The 18,512-nt window shown below is 42.6% G+C and overlaps 1 protein-coding gene across 1 annotated transcript; it reads left to right on the top strand.

Annotated features, from left to right (window-relative positions):
• Positions 1–1,474: 1,474 nt before the first annotated feature.
• Positions 1,475–18,452, top strand: PPP2CA (protein phosphatase 2 catalytic subunit alpha). The gene is made up of 7 exons (XM_087753971.1): positions 1,475–1,813; positions 14,249–14,458; positions 14,972–15,145; positions 15,339–15,428; positions 15,857–16,018; positions 16,794–16,912; positions 17,701–18,452. The coding sequence occupies exons 1-7, from the start codon at positions 1,712–1,714 to the stop codon at positions 17,771–17,773; spliced, it is 930 nt and encodes a 309-aa protein (XP_087610097.1). The 5' UTR covers positions 1,475–1,711; the 3' UTR covers positions 17,774–18,452.
• The last annotated feature ends 60 nt before the right edge of the window (positions 18,453–18,512 follow it).

Here is an 18,512-nt window from a genome sequence, read left to right as displayed (position 1 = left end):
TAACACTTTTCCTTCTACAACTTTAAATACAAAATTAAGAACATCTGAAGATGGAAACCTGTGTAAAAAGTGCAAAAACATTCTGGAAGAAAAACAAAACACCTGAGTTAGGTCATTCCAGCAAACTGATGTCTACTAGGAGAGTATGACACCAAGAAACCGAGACTGACCTATGAAAGCAAACATTCTTTTCCCCTTGCTCACTATGTAATTGTTAATTTGCTTCAACAGCAGCCAAAGAATTTAACAATTTAGACTCTGTATTAGGCAAACCCTGACCGAGACAATTAACCAGGAAAAGTCCTAGTTCATTTGATAATTTCAACAGGATATATTTTGTCCAAATTTTGACCCATTTAAGTGAAAGAATTTTTTTTTTTTTTACTGATCATTTAATGTCTTTTGGAAGTTATTTAAGGGAAATCTTGCATTGACTTACACCTCTATAATTTAAGATGCAAATTGGAATAAAATACAGAAGCCACTCCAGATCACAGATGCATGCTTCTTTCCTTCCTTTCTATTGCATCTTATTTGTCTCTATCTTACTGACATCTTTTCCTTTAGGGAGAAGCAAGCGTCCGAGCACACTGAGAGAGCTGAGGTCCGCCGCCAGTTTCCCGTATTTTGCTGAAAGCTTACGCTGCGCCTCACCTATTCCTTCTCTCTTACAAGGTCATAATAAACCCAAGTCTCCCAAGAACTCTTTCAGTATAAATTGTTTTAAAGAAAAGAAATGCAAGACCGCCTTTTTAATCTAAGCACTACGTGGTGGTACAGCCGAGGTAACGCCTAACGCTCATGCTTGAGCTGAGATTTATTTCTAAGCACCTAACGCCAGCGGGTGCCCCCCAGTTCCTCGTTCCCCGGGGGACACGGGAATGGCGCCCCGGACTACAGGAGAAGCGCAGGCACCGCGAAGGCAGACGAAGCGACTACAAACATCCCCCCTCGACCCCCGGCCGCCCTGTCCAGCCCGGGCCCCCCGAGGAGCCGGCGCTCAGCACGGCGGGGACGGGCCGCCGCGCGGCCCTCACGGCTCCCCCGGGCAGGAGGGGCGGGCACCGCCGTGCCGGGCCGCCGACAGGGCCCCTCGCAGCAGGGCCCCTCGCAGCAGCGCCCTTCGCTCCCGCCGCGGGGCTGCGCCGCCCCCCTGAAGCGGAGCCCCGCTGAGGAGGGAGCCAGCCCTCAGCAGCACCGCCGGCCCAGCGCCGCCGAGGCGGGGGAGGCCGGCTGCCCCCACCGGGCGGGCGGGCAAAGCCCCTCCCGGCCGCCCCCGCCGCTTTGTGCCGCGCGGGGCTGCGCAGGCGCAGGCGCCTCCGGGCTGGATCCCGCCGCCGCCGCCGCCCCGCCGGTCGGGCGGGTCCGGCTCGGCCCCGCCAGCGCGCAGGCGCGGTCCCGCCCAGCGGCCGCGCAGGCGCCGTTGCCTCCCATGGCGTCTCCCGCCCCCTCCCCGTAGTGGAAGCCGAGGCGGTGACGTCAGGAGCGGCGGCCATTACACGGTCTGGTGCGAGGGAGCGGGCGGCAGCGCCGCAGCAGCGGAGAGCGCAGCGCCCCGGGCCGCTTCCGCACCCGCCGCCTCCTGCCCTGTTCTGCCGCGTCGCGGCCGCCGCTGCCGCCCGTTGGGAGCGCGGATCGGAGGGGCCTCCGGGGCGGTGCGGCAGCAGCCGGTGAGGAGGAGGAGGAGGAGGAGGAGGAGGGGGAGAGCGGGATGGAGGAGAAGGTCTTCACCAAGGAGCTCGACCAGTGGGTGGAGCAGCTCAACGAGTGCAAGCAGCTCTCCGAGGGGCAGGTGAAGAGCCTCTGCGAGAAGGTGAGGGGCGGCGAGCGAGCGGGCGGCGGCGGCGGGGCCGCTCCCCGCCGGCGGGCGAGGGGCTGCGGGGAGGCGCTGGGGGCAGGGGCCGGGGCGCTGCGGGGAGGCGGCGGCCGGTGGGGGAGCCCGCGGGGCCGGGGCGGCCTCTCGGCGGGAAGGCGAGCGGCCGGGGAGCCGGGGAAGGTGCTGCCGGGCGGGGGAGGCGCCTCTGCGCCGGGGAGGCGCGGGGGGGGGACGCGGGAAGAGGCGTCGGGGAGAGCGGGCCGGCGGGCCGGGGCCTCTCGGGTGGCTCCGCGGGGCTGGCTGGCGCCCGACCCGCCGGCGGGGGTAGCGGGCCGGGGAGCCGGGCGAGCCGCGGGCGGGTCCGCGCCCCCTCTCGCTGCGCTGGGAGCCTGGCTCCGCCTCCCGCCTTTTCATCGCCTCCTAAAATGGCGCCGCGGCCGGGATTCTCGGGAGAGACCCCCGAGCGCGGCCGCCATCCCGGGGGTGCGGGGGGCCCCGGACGGGCGGCGCTGCGCCGGCCCCGGCCCTTCCACGGGCCCCGCTTGGCGCGACCGCCCCGGGGCGGCCCTGGCTGGGCGGGGGGGCCGGGTCGCGGCTGCCGGCCCGGGCGGCCGTCGTGTGCGAAGGGTCGCGCGTGAATCGACGCGACTTACTGTCGTGATACGGCTAAAATCTTAAAGCAGCCCCAAAAGTCTTAAGTTATCACAATGAAAATAAAAGCTTATGGTAATCACTTGAAAACTACACGGGGTAAAGAGCTGCCGCTTGAACGTAACAGCTTTGAAATTTTTTTTTTTTCATGGTACAAATAAGCACAGACGCGTTTATAACGAATTGAAGGGTAGATTAGCTTTGCGACTTTGTTTTTTCCTGGGTAAGATTCTGGGTTTCATGAAATTCACAGAATACACAGTTGAGATCCCATAGATCTATTTATTTTTACGGTGACGGATTGAAAATGTTGAGACTTAGATGTCTGTGTTAATTGAGGCATTTATAGTTTAGAGAGGTCTTAAAATCAGCCCAGGATAGATTGCCTTTTGGAAATTCAAGGAAAAAAAATTGTTCTAGCAGCATCCAGCTGCATTTTCCAATTGGATTCTAATTCTGGGTGTAACTTAATAGCTGAGCAGTTTTTTTGGTTGTATTCCTACCTTTCTAGACTGAAGGAAGTAATACTTGTGGACTGTTTGGGAACTAGAAGTTAAGGAATATAGGAAGGTACTGATGTACTGGGTTCTGAAGAAGGCTGCGTACCTGCCACGAGAAGTAATTAGAATATTCTAAATTTGGCATCATGCCTTCAAATACTACAGCATGTTGTTTTGGAAGCAAATTGTTTCCAGAGGACTGTCCATGAACTTACTAAAGAGCTTGCAGTATTTTTGGCCAGACGGGTTGTCGCTTGAGTACAAATTTTAGTTGCCTAGTGTTCTAGCAATTTAAAATTGTTACTATTTGATGCAGTTTGTGTCTTTTAAATTGTGTTGCAAGCAAGTGGCCGTGTCGCTGCCTGACTCTTTTTCATGTGTATCTCCAATGACAGCGGTCCAGCTTCCTCCTTGTATTGCTTTGCTGGAGAGGCGAGTATTCCACTTGCTGTCATTGATAAACCGATGCTGGTACGGGGTCCTGAATACAGCATGAGCGGGTGTGTTTTGTAAGCTTGTATGGTAACTTGCAGGAGTGTGAGGAATATACAAAAAGCTTTCAATTTACTGGGAGTTTTCGATAGGCGAGGAGTAGGCATACCATTAGAAATTCCTTACAGAAGATAACTGTAGTTCCAGTCATCATTATTGTGCAAGATGACATTTTCATTTTTCCCCAGTGAAGAATGGAAATGAGCTGTATTTCTGGATAAATGCTTAATGCTTGTCACTAAAATAATGGTAGATAAAAGGAAAGGTGACAGAAAGTTGTGTGTCTAACTGCTCTGTTTTGAGACGAGAGACCACAAGAATGTGTGAGAGAAGCGTACCTGAAAAATATCACTTATCAGTAACCTCTTTGCCTCAAGTTGGATGGATATGAGCTAGCTCCAGACCAAAGGTAGTATTTCCCCGGGTAGCGTGACACTGTGCGTGAGCTGAAATTCCCTATCTCTGACGGGTTTGCGGTCAGCACTTTGCAGAGTACAGCCACATGGCTGTTTATGTTAAGGAAAGGTGATTTGTTGCTGGTGACTACAGGTGGATTTACTGGGACTTCCTGCTAAGAGTAGTTAAGTTTCTGCACGGTTGCTGATGCAGGGAATTGGAAGTAGGCCCCCGAAGTCTGAGTTTTCCATGAAGTCGTCTCTGCCCCCTCAAGTGGGAAGCCATATTCGTGAAAGCAGGGCATTAGTTGAATTCTGTGCCCTCCTGCTGAGGGACAGCATTCGCTTTAACGTGTTTCCATGCTTCCAGCACTGACTCTCAGAAACTTCGCCGAGTTTTGATTGTCTTAAGTAGTTTCGTGGATGTAATCACACCCAAAGGTTACGTTTTTCCATAAATAGTTTAATGTGTTAAGGACAGTGTCAAATATAGCTACTGTTCCAAAGGACAGATAAAGACCCTACTAGGTATAAACTGTCATTCTTCACCACATTGACTTGTAGCTAGGGCTAGTTAAAATAAACAAATAAATAAAAAAAAAAATCTTGGTGAGATTTCAAACACTGTGTGATTGGATGATCTTCCTGACTGGTATTTCTTGATCTGCTGGGACTTCATGTGTGCAGACTGGTGCCTGTCTAATAAGAATAAGCCTAAGGGCTCTCTTGTGTTTCACTATTGATATCTAAAGAACATAACAGCTATTTGCAAACATAATAATTAAGTGTGGCCATTCATGCATCCCAGTTACTTTCTTAGTGCCTCTTACCTTGCGCCTGGTTACCTGGGTGATGGTGGTAACTGGGCAGAAATGTCTCCTAAGTCTAGGAATAATTTGTAACCATGAATAATACATAATAGTTTCACAGATGATTTGAAAAAATATGAACCTCTGAGTGGCAGTTATTTTAGGCTTAATATGTGCTATGTATTTTATGGTACATCAGTTGTGCAACCAATTGTGCGTGTTTTGCTTAAGGATTTGGTAAGTGTAAGTTTTGAAGAAGCGGTAAAAATGCACACCACTTAGTCACTGTTACGTATCAGCAGTGTTTATCCTGTTAACACTGAATTGTTTATTGACTGTTGTCTGTGAACAGAGGAGAAAGGAAGTCCTTTATTGCCAGGTGAGGGTTTTTCCGCTGGCCATTTTGAATGAAAGGATGCTGCTTTGGAGTACTGTTCATTTCCATACTTTGTGAGGGTAGAAGGCAGTGGTCTTGTCTCCTCGCTGTGGTGTAAAAATGCCCTTTACCACAGGAGAGGGGGGTGTGGTACATTGCTCAGGAAGGTGGGATGACAGTCTAAAAATGCACAAAGGAATGAGTTGAATTTGTGGATGGAGTCTCCATTGGTTATTTCAGAAGGTATGTAGTGCAGGTGGGGAGAGAGGTATCAGAGTCTCTCCCCTGGAAATACTAGTCTGTAATGAAGTGGGTTTGAACATGGCATATGGTTTTTAGAAAAAGAAGGCAATTTGCTTATATATGCTGCGTAGAGCGTTCAAGGTTCTCTTCCCATGTACTTGAATTACTAGTCTCCTCCAGCTTTTGATCTGTAACAATGATCTTGGTTACATTTGCTTTTTGATTTGTCACCCGTGCTGATTTTCATAGTATAAATATGTTTCTGGGCCATACTGTTCTCTGGTATGTACCTTGTTAATGGCGCGTTTTTCTAATTATTTTTCTGTTGCAAAACTTCCACCTTTGTTTAATACCATATCTTTCAAGTTAGACTTTCCGAGACTGATGGCAGATGAGAACTGACCAAACATGCATGTACCGCTGCAGCTGTGTGAGCTGCTTGAACTCAGTCAGCTTGTGTTAAGTGCCTTAGTCCTGGGAGGGCAGTTATGTTACTGATGAAGCTTTCATTTGGGTCAACACTGCTCCCCGCCCCCGCGAGTTCAATTCCTCTAATGCATAGGACTGGCAAGTTTTGTGAATCTCCTGTCTTTTAACCTGTTAGTGCCCTGAGATGTCTGCCCTGCTTCTTTTTCAGACAGAGAGGCACATGTTCCCTTCTGCCCCCTCTATTGTTGGGGAGTTACCTTTCTTAGCTGATTATTTTTGCCCAGAATTGAATGTTTTAAACTGTCCCCAGCCATGTTTGCAAGGGATTTTCCATTAGCTAGCGTTTGCATTCCCGTATCTTTACATGTAACCATCGCATAGAACTATTCTTCAAACTAGGATGCTTGTAAAAGTGAATGTTTGTCTGAACTGGCTGTAAATCAACTGAAAAACCTGCCCTGACAGAATTCCCAGCCAGTGAGAGTTTCTGTGCGGTGGGCTGTGTATTGGACAAGCTCTGTGTCCCTCCATCCCTACTCCTGGCAGAAGGTGCACATGGGTCTGGGAGGCACAGCATTTCAGTTCCTCCTTGCTACTGTATTGCCTCCTCTGTTCGCTAACAAGGAAACCCTTAAACTACTGCCAGTGGTGGGAGGGCCCTCTTCAGTTGTTCCAGGGGCTGTGGGAGACCAGAAGATGGTTTAGGACTCCTTTGCTACTGCTTTGTTGAACGTACTTGGGGATCGAGCCATTGATGGGTGCACATAGTTATACCTTCTGTCTCTGAAGAGTTACAGGTGGATTGTGAAAAGCTTTTTGTGACATTTTAATAACTGTATTTTAGATTATTCTGGAACACTTCCACAAAAAAAGATCCTTTCACTCCCAGTGTTCTGTTTCTTTTTTTTTGTGTGTGTGATGGTTGGTAATATAAAATGGAAATTGTCTCTTTACACAAAAGGCATTTGAAGTGTCAGCCTTGCCAGCCTTCTTGCCTAGTCCTGATTATACTTCTAACGTTTTGATGTGCGTATGAGAATTTAGTCTTGTATGTGCCAATTCTTGTAGCATCAGCAGCTTTCTAATTTTTTTCAATTCTAGGAAATTCTGTAAAATTGAGTTGTGCTGGCAGTTAGGTGTTTTTTTGTTTGTTTTTTTTTTTAATTACAACATTAGTTGTGATCAAATAGAAGTGAAAGATATTTTTGTGTTGTTTTAGAAGTTATTTTGGGCATAGCTTAAGATAACAGAAGTAAGCACTCTAAGTCAGAGCAAGTTCCTACTTGAGTTCTACCAGTTTAAGGCTCGGGACACGGATGAGGCTGTAGATTGATGTCCTCCTCCAAATCTACCTGTGGTGAGGCTTTGCCTGCTGAGATCTGATGACAGTGCTGCTCTGTGATTGCTCCCTAGCCATTTTCAGTTAGTCATCTGGGCTGCCTTAAACAGTGTAATAACCTAACCTGTCCGGCTGTGTCTGGCGTGAGTTGAGGAGGCCTTGTACAAAAGGCTGTGTGAAGGGGATCAAAAGAGCAGTGGTTGAATTTCCATCCTCACTTAGGGACCCTTAAACACAGCACCTATATTCAGTAACACAGTTGTTGCCCTTGGTTCCTTTTCTTTAGGTAGTATGTGAAGCTGGAAAAACAGTTTATTCCTGGCTAAAGAATACATAGTGGAGCTCAATTGCTCACTAGTCAGGTCTCCAATATTTCTGCTGGGTATATTGAAAATACCTTCCAATATAGGTGTTACATGCTTGCTAGTTGGTTTTGAAGTATATTTCTTGTGACACACGTGCCTACCCCATCCTCCAGGTGGTATCCTGACCATACCTTTAACATGACCGTGCCTATCTGTGGTTGGAGTTACTTGAGCAAAAGGGTTGAAAACCTTTTGAATTTATTACATGAAGCTGGACATGCAGATATCAGGCGCAACTAGTTGGGAATAGCTTTAGCCTATTTCTTTTTTTAACAACTTGAATGATACAAAATAAATGCAACTTGTTCTACAGAGGGGACTGAAGACCATCTCCGTGTAAGTGGGCAGCTTCATGCATTACTACTGTTGCTGTGTTTCTTGGAACTCCCATGTAGAGAGGAAGGCATCTGGATTTCCTGAGCTATTTGGCCTCTTATATTTAAAAAAAAAGATTTCTTTAGACTTTGTTTTTCTTTTAATTCAAAGCTAAAGACAGTAAGATCTTTTGTATGAAGCAAAATAATGACATTGCGTTCTTTCAGAGGAGCCCCTTCCTATCCTCTTTTTTCATCTGGTCTTGTCAACTACGGATCGTTTTATGGCAGTTCCCCTTTCCTTCTCCCAGGTCTGCCTCTGAGGGAAAGAACAGGCCTTTCAGTTACGCTAAGTATGTAAGACTGCTAATGATTTTTCCAAATTGAAGTTTTGAGGGGACTATCAAGGCTGCAAATGTTATCAGTCATTGCTTTGTAATACAAAAGAGCAGAGGATTATTTGGCAAAATTTTACTGCCTACTGCTTTCTTGGTAGAGCTTCTAGAATTTACAGGAGAATAAGGAAGGTGGTTCTCATTTAATCTTACATGCAGTACTGGCATTAGGATTGATCTTTTGGTTGGCTAACATCTTGTGTTTAGCTGGACTCTCTTCTAACCAAACAAGAATTGCTAAAAGAGTAAGGGAGCAGTTGTTGCTGAGTTGTGGAGCAGTGAACAAGGGTACTTTGCTGTGTGTTGTGAAGGACAAAGCTGGTTGGATTTTATGCTTTTTTGGTTAGTTAATTGCCTGTTCTTGTTCACTGACAAATAGTCATTGATAAATAAGTTACTAAACTTTCATTTTGTGCCCTTTGGACTAAAGTAAAACTTCCAAGTTCATTTGTTAGTTCTACTTGCCCTATTCCAAGAAAATTAAGGGCTACAAATGTAGTGACCACATCGTGACACAGGTGCTCTCAGGAGCTGCATTGTGACTCTGACCAGGCATGCCCTTGTTTTCCTTCTCTGAGTTCTAAACTTTCAGTATTGCCAGTAGTGAAAGAGGTTAGAAACAGAGGTATAGGCGCTAGTCACAAAACCAGAGAGAAAGCAGATCGGTTATCTTCTGTTTCAGTCCTGGGAAAAGAGTATTTTGCTGCTGTGGCTTCTTCTATGTGGATAGAAATCCTGGTTTTACTTACTTTGGAATACTAAATAATTAAATGTCAGTAGGGAGCTTTGTATTTTAATTTTTGTTCCTACTTATACATTTACATTGAACTCCTTGGTGGATTCTGAAGTTCAGCATAAATCAGTTTCCAATTTGTGCCATGTATAATCTGACGGCTGTCGTACCTTCTTCACAGAAGGGTGATATTGGAGGCCTCATTTCTCTAGTTTTGTTTAAAATGTCAGACAGTGAATGAAAATACCTTTTGGTCTAAAAATGGTGAGCCCATCTTTTGTCTGAACATGTTCTCTTTCCTCTGCAAGTAAGAATTGGAGGGAAACCCTTAAATTGAAGGAAACAAATGTATTCACTCTGCAGAAGACTTGCTGACTGTAATGGGTGACTTTGCTTGGAACTGGAATCTCTTCCAGGCCACAATGTTTGGCCAGCTAAAACCAGTATTCATCCCAATTAGCTGGTCATTGTGCCTTTAGTCACATCCTGTGCATCTTGACGACAGGAAATTATGGGTGTGGTTGAAGTCTTCGATCTCATAAAAATATCTTTATGGTAACTGCAGATACCTTTTTTTTTTTCTTGGTTACAGTGGATGCTTCTCAACACACACTTTACTAGACAGCATGGTGGGTTGCAGGTGTGAATTCTGGTCTGCCAAGAATGACACATCACCATCTGCAACCATGACTTTGGAGCAATGTTGTCTAATTAAAATAATGGTTGTATTTCCTTTACTGAGTTAGTGGTAATCTTTTGATAAGTGCTTTATAGCACTGGTTCGCTGCTATGCAGCAGTTTCAAGTATTGTTCTACGATTCTACAAAGGCACAGTAATGTTTTACTGCATTTTTTTTTCCGATGTGCCCCAGAGTTTTTCAGGGTAGGTATTTGGTTTGAGCTGTTGGAGCTCCTGCTAGAATGTATGGATCTAAGAAAGGGTAGGAGTAATTGAGAAATAACTGGCATGTTCTGGAAACACAAAGGAATTTGGGTACAGATGAATTCAGAGGACTTTTTAGAAATGGACCACTTGAATTCTGTGAGGCAAGGTTGATGATAGACTGTGCTAATGAGGGAAACTCACTTGTCCTCAGCGTAGAGTGAGTTGAGAGAGTGGATGGATGATAGCCTTTATGGCATTTATGACTCAGCCTTAATCTGTGGCATATAGGATAAAAATATATGCAGTGACCAGGGGAAATAGGAGATACCTCTGCATGCATATAACCACTGCATCTCATTAAATGAAATGGTGAAGATCTGAAAATCATATGGTAGTAGCTTTAATGGTCATGCAGTTTTTATAATTCTTATCCCTGACTGTTCATTATAAAATGCAGAGTTTACACTTGGATCTTGCATTGTCTTAAAACAATGAAGCTAATCTTTGTATTTTAAGAACAGTGTTTTGCATAAAAGATGTACTTTGTAAACAAAGGCAACAAAACACTGCTTTACTGTTTGTCTGGCCATTTAGAAGATGTGCAGCAGTCCAGAAATGTTTTAATTCTTTAATACTAGGTTGTATTTTTATGCAGTACTACTTGCTTTACAATAAAGTGAAAATGTGTTGTTTTCTTGCGTGTTTAACCTAATGTTCATTTTATTCTTGTTGTCTTTTGGGTGTTTTGGGATTGTACAAATTGCCTCTTTCCAGAGAAATGGCTGAGTAAGCCAATATTTCAGATATCAAATAGGAACGAATTCCAGTCACTGTGACTAAGCTGAAGTGTGTTTGATATGTGCTTATTGTTTGAACTTTGAGATTGCTTGACGTAAAATACGTGACTTTCCACCTTGTCAATTGTTGTTTATGACAGCATTTTACCTAGTTCTTCTTATGCTTTTCTTGTGCAACTGTGTCTTACAGCTACATGTTTTTTCTGCATTAGACTTTATTGGTGCTTGGCTGCAAAGTTAGCGTTTATCAGTTTGGAATAATGAGTTCTTTTCAGTCTTAATCTGTATCCATTTGCACTTGGTTTTGAAATCGGAGTCTGTAGGGCTGAAAAACTAGTTAAGCTGATTTGGAGATAGGGTCTTATAATTATAATGTAGTATGCTGTTGACATCAAGCTTTTGCTTAAGTTTATTCACCTTTTTTAAATTATAGAATGCCATCACAAGTTAAACTTTCTGTGGTGTAGGGTACTCATGAGGATTGAAGACATACAGAAGTTTGGGCTGTCTTAATATTAAGAATTGTTAAGAACTTAAAAAAGACTGAGAAATAAAAGCACGAATAAGCGTTCAAGAAAAATCTCTTTCAGAATTGCGTAACTGTTTATGCTAGCGATAGGCAATGAAACCTGGATGTTTCAAAATGTTGGTGTCAAAATACTGCAAAGGTATTGCACTATTATCCTTCTTGGCAGTAGGTCACTGGGTTTTTGAAGTACAAGGAATCAGGCGTGTGTCCCTCTTCCCTAGTTCTCCCTCTTCAGGTGGTTTGACCAAGGAGTACGCCGTTTTGTGTTGAAGGCTGCTGAAATGCTCTGCTGCTTCCTTCCCTGCGAAAGTGTTAGGAGAGCTGCTGGTGGGAAGCCCAGTGGGTTGGCGGGACGGATGGATGGATGGATGGATGGGGATGGACAGGGAGGGAGTTGCATGATGTGGCTGGGCAAGTAGCATCATCGTGGATCTTGGGGAAGGGATCAATAAAGAGGGAGTGGAACCAGAAGAGGTTGCACAGGGCGGTGTGTGGTCCAGTACAAAGTCAGGGTCACAGATACTTCAGTAATATTAGTGATAGCTTAACTTTTGTGCAACTTGAATTCTGAAATTGTAATATTACATATACTGTTGTCTTACCAACTGGTGTTTTTGTTATGTTACAGTATATTAAAACAATTTTTGCTTTACTCTTTTGTAGGAATTAATGTGGAAATTTGGGGTATGGTTGACAGACCACTTGTTGGTGCCTTGTTTTCAGGGTGTTATTTTTTTTTCCACTTCCAGCTCTGCTGAAGCTCCTTTGTAGAGGCAAGGAAATTGCTTAAGCGCTTCAGTATATGCCACTGTTAATGCTATGGGACATAAGACTGTAAATGGGCTAAGCAGTTTGTGAGGCCGTATATCATGGAACTAGTTTCAGAATGTGGAAATATTGAAATCCCTGCACCAGCATTCCTTCACTGCAGGATTTAAATAGAGATTGCTGTTTTGCAAGTTGACCTGGAACAGTCTTTTTCCATCAGAGTAGCTGTCTGACTTATCTACGTGTTTGGTCATATGCATATCTGAGTGATTTAATATTTCAGGAACTGAGGAAGCAACAACTCCGTTGCTGAGAACTATGCCATTTTAATCTTGGTCAGCATAAACGTTGCATACCTTTGATGAAAAAGGAATGCTGCATTCTTTGTGCAATGCTTCCAGTGTGTTAAGAAAATAAGGCAATAGAAAACATTCTAAATTAAAGAGTAGGGGTTTTTTTTATATTGAAGCGCTGTAAGTATCTGCAATGTTCTCTGTCAAAAGGAGAATTAAGATGGCTAATGCTTTGAATGTAATAGCATATTAGAAGAGGCTAAGGCTGTTGAAACACCTTCAAAACATCCGGTGAGTGTCACTGCATTAAAATGAACTTAAGTCAGGCTATCTTAAAATAAATCTACACTTTTAGCATCTACCACAAGCCAGCAATGACCTATCTTTAGTACTAGACACAGCATGAGTGGAAACTGTCATATGAGATTGACTTTTGACGTAAATATGTCTGCGGAGTGATTTAACTGTTGCTCATGCTGTAATATCTAAAGCTCTGTGCTGTGCAGGGTGCTTAACCATGATTGCATTTTTGCATTTCTTTCCAGTGCTGAGTGAAATGTTGAATTTTGTCCATCTCCATCATTAAGCTATGTGTTGCTGGCACTTTTTTTTGTTTGAAGTGGTGACCATGGTGGTGAGCCTGGACAATATGCCGGAACAGTGAGACCACTTTTGGGGGTGGGGGGGTCAGTCACTGTCCAGCTAATGGCTTCATGAATAGGGTGGAAACTTGGACACAGCAGCAAGTTTCTTAATAGCTTGGCTCATATCAATACCCAGTATTTAATATACTGTTTAGATTTTAACTTCAAATGTTTCTTTCCTAACCTTTTAAAAATCTAATGCTCTTCAGATTATGATGAATTTTTTCTAGTGTCTCAAAATACTTCTTTGCTTAGCAGACACCCCCCCACCCCAAATGAGTATGCTGCTTTACTTGTCAGGTTAGGTTTGATAAAGTTAGGAAAAGTGAGCCTAAAATGAATGTGGTGTTGCTCTTCCACCTGTCTCTTATCGATGTGTGCTTCAGAATATTTCGGATTCAGCGTGGCCTGTGCATAGGTGGTATTTGGTGCTGTTTCTGCAAGTCTTGTAGGCATCCTGGATTATAAAACAGAATATAGGTTTTAAATATTCTCTTGTCATTCTGGTAATGAGGTAAAAAAGGGATCCTTTTCGAATAGGAACATTGGCGCTTGAAAGGCATGGAAGTCTTTGTAGATGGTAACTTGTAAACTTGTTACTATTTTTATTTCTAATACCCTCTTGATTTAGAAAATTATTGTGGCATGTGATTGGTGACTTCTGAGAACAAACTGCAACTGGCAGTGTGATGGTTAGATTAAGGAATTCTTACATTATTTCAAAATTACCTTTCTGATGCCATATTTAGCTTGTGCTTCTTCATACAAATTGCCTTTGCAACCTTTATGTACACAATTTTATTGAAAAAATGGTGACAACAAAGGTGTTCCCCTACTTAGATTTATAAAGACACAACTCGGTGTTACTCGTGTGTACTTAAGCGCAAAACTTGAAAGCTTGTGCAGGTAAACCGCCTGCTCTGCAATTGCTGATACCACTGGATGTTAGGTACGTTCTCACTTCTGCATCGTGTAGGACTCTCTGCCTTTGCATTCCAAGATGTATGTATAGATGGGTGGCAAACTGTCTGCTGACGCGGGATGTCTGAAGCGTAGAACTCTGGGAGCTTTTGCTAGCTGATACGGCTGTGTTCACCTCCCAGAGGGAGAGTCTTGGGTCTGGCCATGTCTGAGTTCAGGCTTTTGGAGGGTTGGAGATAAGACATTGGCATGATTTTGGATTCAAAAAAGTCTGAGTGTTGTTGGTTTTTTTTCCTATGCTGGAAGTTAATTCTAAAATTACCCTCCTCCAGAAGGGAGAAAAACACCAAAACAAAAATCTGCTACTAATACAGCATTGCATAAAGCACAATTTTAAGTAAAGGTAAACTCTTATCCCAGGTGCTTCAGACAAGGAAGGGACAAGAGTTGATAAAAAGGGCAGGTAGCAGAGAGCTGGAAGTGATGGAACATACTTGGAATAAAATGACTGTTTGTAGACAAACTCACAATTTCTGTGTTTTTTGTTTCATAGGCTAAAGAAATTTTGACAAAAGAATCTAATGTACAAGAAGTGCGATGTCCAGTCACAGTCTGTGGAGATGTCCATGGACAATTTCACGACCTCATGGAACTTTTCAGAATTGGAGGCAAATCACCAGATACAAACTATTTGTTTATGGGGGACTATGTTGACAGAGGCTATTATTCAGTCGAAACAGTCACATTGCTTGTAGCTCTTAAGGTAACTTTTCTTCTCAGCTGTACAGTTCTGTATAAAACATATATAATTACTATCCTGACTACACTTAATAGGTATTATGATTTGCACTACATTGATATTATAGGCACAAAACATGAAATGTTGGCTGTCTTAGTTTTCTAAGATACTTCTGAAGAGAAAAGTAACGTTCAGGTGCAAGCCTGAACTTTTTCTAAAATGAGTGCTGTATTTATTTTTTACTTGCCTAAGTAGCAATCTTTAAGAATTTGCTTGGAGAGATCAGCTTAATGCACAGGTATAGTGAAGCCCACCAGTAACAATGAATAAATTTGTAATTAATCTCAAAAGTATTTGGCAGCTGAAGATGTGAATGAATTATTCCTTCTTTTCTCAAAGGTTATAATTGAATCTTCTTAAAAAGGGTTTGGGTTTTATTGCTTTATTGACATATGACAGGGGGCGAGGGGTGCAAATTCTGTTTTTTCCGGAAGACATACGTATTTTGATGCCTCTAAAGTAAACTATTATGTTTAGGTCCGTTACCGTGAACGTATCACAATTCTTCGAGGGAACCATGAAAGCAGGCAAATCACACAAGTATATGGTTTCTATGATGAATGTTTAAGAAAATACGGAAATGCAAATGTTTGGAAATACTTTACAGACCTTTTTGATTACCTGCCTCTAACTGCCTTGGTGGATGGCCAGGTATGTTGAAATTTTACAAAGTTAAATGTTACTACTTGTAAAGGGAGCTGTTAACACTGTATTCTATCAGCTCTCAGCTCTAAAGGAATCTCTTGCAGATTTTCTCCTCATCATTTATACTAAACAGTTATAATTGCAGAGATATAATTAATGTAAATGAATGCAATAAACTTTATATATCTAACTCTTCCAGATTTTCTGTCTACATGGTGGCCTCTCTCCATCGATAGATACACTGGATCACATCAGAGCACTTGATCGCTTGCAGGAAGTTCCCCATGAGGTACTGAAAAATAATTTTCTAAACTCATGGTGGGATTCATGACTCGGCATATGTTGGGTATTTGAGTACACAGGCTGAAAATGAAATTCTGAACAACTTAGCAATATGAAAGTGCCTGTCTTCCTGTTCTAGTTCTTTGAAGGAAAAGTAAGGGGCATGTTCTTGCCTAAAGAAAGAAGCATATTTTAGTGTGCCTAGAATCTCAACAGGTACCACTTAATGATCTCCAAGGTGAGAACTACTATGAAAGTTCTTCATTCAGATTAACTTCTTGATAATATTTCAAGTGTTTACGGCACTAGCTGTTGTAGTTGATAGGCATTTTTTTTTTAAGTCTTAAAGAGATGCTGCAGCAAGTTGTGCAGGGGTGGTGTGCGTGTAGGTTTTCTGTGGGGTCTCTGTTTCTGAAACATCTGCATCTCTTACAGGGTCCAATGTGTGACTTGCTATGGTCAGATCCAGATGATCGTGGTGGCTGGGGAATTTCTCCTCGAGGTGCAGGTTATACGTTTGGACAGGATATTTCAGAAACCTTTAACCATGCTAATGGCCTTACGTTGGTTTCAAGAGCTCATCAATTGGTAATGGAGGTAAGCAGGATAGCCTGTGCGTTTAAACTCTGGATTGCATAGTTGGTGCGTTAATACCGTACTCTGTGTGTCAGAGATGTGCGTGTGCTGCTGTGACAACTGATGATCCAGCTGCGAGTCTTCCTTTGACAGTATTCATGTGCTACTAAAGGAATTTCTTAGTTTGACAGTGGACTAACCTGTATTTTGGGCTTTTTTCTGAAAATTTGCAGTGATGTCCAAAACAGACTTTAATAGTAGATGCGGTACTGCATTTCTGTGTAGATAAAAAGGTTCTTAAACATAAATGCTGAGTCCCTTGATAAGAAAATGCACACCAATATGTGTGCCTCGAAAAAAAGATGTATTTTTCCTTTTTACCTTGGATGCATGTTTTTGTTCTTAGTCTCTAGTTATCCCTCGCAGTTAAGATTTTTAAATGTATATCTGGATTCTGGTTTGGTGATCGCAGCTGAAGATTCAGAATAGATTCTTTACTTCAGAATTGCTGTTGTAATTTTTTTAATGCTATGGAGAATTGTTGCTGATTTTTTTAAATATGTTTAGCTCATGCTTACTAGTAAGAAGCAACATAGGAAGGCCAAAATTCCTTTTTTACCCTTTTTCTCTCGAGAAGACAAATAAAGATACAGCCTTAATCTTATTTAAAATGACACTACGAATGCCAGTTAGGATTTTGTGCGTTAAAAATTCAGTTTAGTAGTCAGGTGGTGATATGGGATACAACAAATGAACTTGGCTGTCATAATTTTTCTTTTTTTTTTTTCCTCTCCAGGGGTATAACTGGTGCCATGATCGGAATGTAGTAACAATTTTCAGTGCTCCAAATTATTGCTACCGTTGTGGCAACCAGGCTGCAATTATGGAACTTGATGATACTCTAAAATACTCCTTGTAAGTATGTTTAAAAATGAGATTTACATTGCCCATGATTTTCAGATAGTTACTGTAGCAAGATACCACTTAATTATTGTGTTAAGGCATGGTTTTTCCCTATACGCTTTTTGGGAGGTGAAGTGAATGTGGAATTGTTGGGTTAGATGCATCTAAAGTCTTGGAGTCAAATATCTGGAACAGTTGTTGACATCTTGTCTGTCAGATTAAAGTGAGACTCCTCGTTTTTGTTTTGTATAACTGCAGTTTAATGAAATACTAGAGGTATGTGACTTGAGAGTAGGAGTACTCTGTCACATCTGAGGTAATGCCCTCCTGTCAGTCTAGGGCCAGAGGCTTTTGGAATCTTCGAATCTTTTGGAATCTTTGAATTCTTCAGATGTTAGGATGTTGGCTTTTTTAATGAGGTTTCTAATCACCTCAGCAACAACTTTACTAGTAAATGAGGCAAAAGCATTGTGTAAACTGCCCCCTTTGACACTGACTGAAGGCTTGAACTTTCTAAATGTATACTAATGCTTGACCAATTTGAGTCTTAAAGCTAAGATTCATTTCTCTGCAGTCCGTAGTAGGAATCATAAGAGGAGTTTAAAATATGGGTAGTATAAATACATACTAGTAGAAGGAGTGGTAGAAGTTAAACACTTGTTCTAGAACAAGACTTTAATTGGTTGAAAAAACTTGGAAAGACGTACCTGTGTTAAGACCACTCTACTGTAATTCACCTATAAAGCATACCTGAATGTGAACCGAACTCTTGCGGTTTCATTAATATCTGCGCTTTTCAGTTTGCAGTTTGATCCAGCACCGCGTAGAGGTGAACCGCATGTTACTCGTCGCACCCCAGACTACTTCCTGTAAAGAGATTTTAGACCTGTACAGTATTGCCATGAACCATATGTTGACCTAAAGAAAATGGGAAGAGCAACAGTAACTCCAAAGTGTCAGAAAATATTTAACATTCAAACTTGTTTTCACATGGACCAAAAGACGTGCCATATTCAAATACAAAGCCTCTTGTCGTCAACAACTGTGACCACTTTAGAATGAACCAGTTCATTGCATGCTGAAGCAACATTGTTGGTCAAGAAACCAGTTTCTGGCATAGCGCTATTTGTAGTTACTTTTGCTTTCTCTGAGAGACTGCAAATAATAAGATGTAGACATTAACACCTCGTGAATACATTTAACTTTCCATTTAGCTATAGCTTTATTCAGCATGACTGTAGATAAGGGTAGCAGCAAACAATCATTGAAGCTTAAAGTACATTTTTAAAATAAGTACCAAGGCCTCATATTTGTTCTGAAACTGTTTGTTTGTTTTATTTTCAGGGAATACTGTTTAACTTAATTGTATTGATTTTTTTTTTTTTTTTTTTGTCTGCACTCAGTTCCCTTTTCCACTCTTTGCCCTACCATATTGTCCCTTGTAATTGTCCAAGGATAGTGAATTACTTTAAACAGAACTGTTTTTTTCTGTAAAACAATGTTACTGCGGGACAGAACTGCAGTGTTTTTCATAATAAACTTGTGAACTAAGTATGGAAAAATGTCAAATCCTAATTGCATCTCAGGTCAACTGTGGTTTAATAAACTAACA

The sequence above is a fragment of the Nipponia nippon genome, unplaced genomic scaffold (genome assembly GCF_047370975.1).
Source record: "Nipponia nippon isolate SJK-2023a ecotype South Korea unplaced genomic scaffold, ASM4737097v1 scaffold_17, whole genome shotgun sequence".
Lineage (NCBI taxonomy): Eukaryota > Metazoa > Chordata > Aves > Pelecaniformes > Threskiornithidae > Nipponia > Nipponia nippon.
The sequence above is the reverse complement of the archived record's forward strand: the minus strand, read 5'-3'. Positions and strand labels throughout refer to the sequence as shown.

What these genes read in the sequence shown, in the direction of transcription:
- PPP2CA (XM_087753971.1), top strand. Translation starts at nt 1,712, where the DNA reads ATGGAGGAGAAGGTCTTCACCAAGGAGCTCGACCAGTGGGTGGAGCAG. An exon ending in TGAAGAGCCTCTGCGAGAAG is followed by an intron (nt 1,814 to 14,248) that starts GTGAGGGGCGGC and finishes TTTGTTTCATAG; the next exon opens with GCTAAAGAAATTTTGACAAA. An exon ending in CATTGCTTGTAGCTCTTAAG is followed by an intron (nt 14,459 to 14,971) that starts GTAACTTTTCTT and finishes TATTATGTTTAG; the next exon opens with GTCCGTTACCGTGAACGTAT.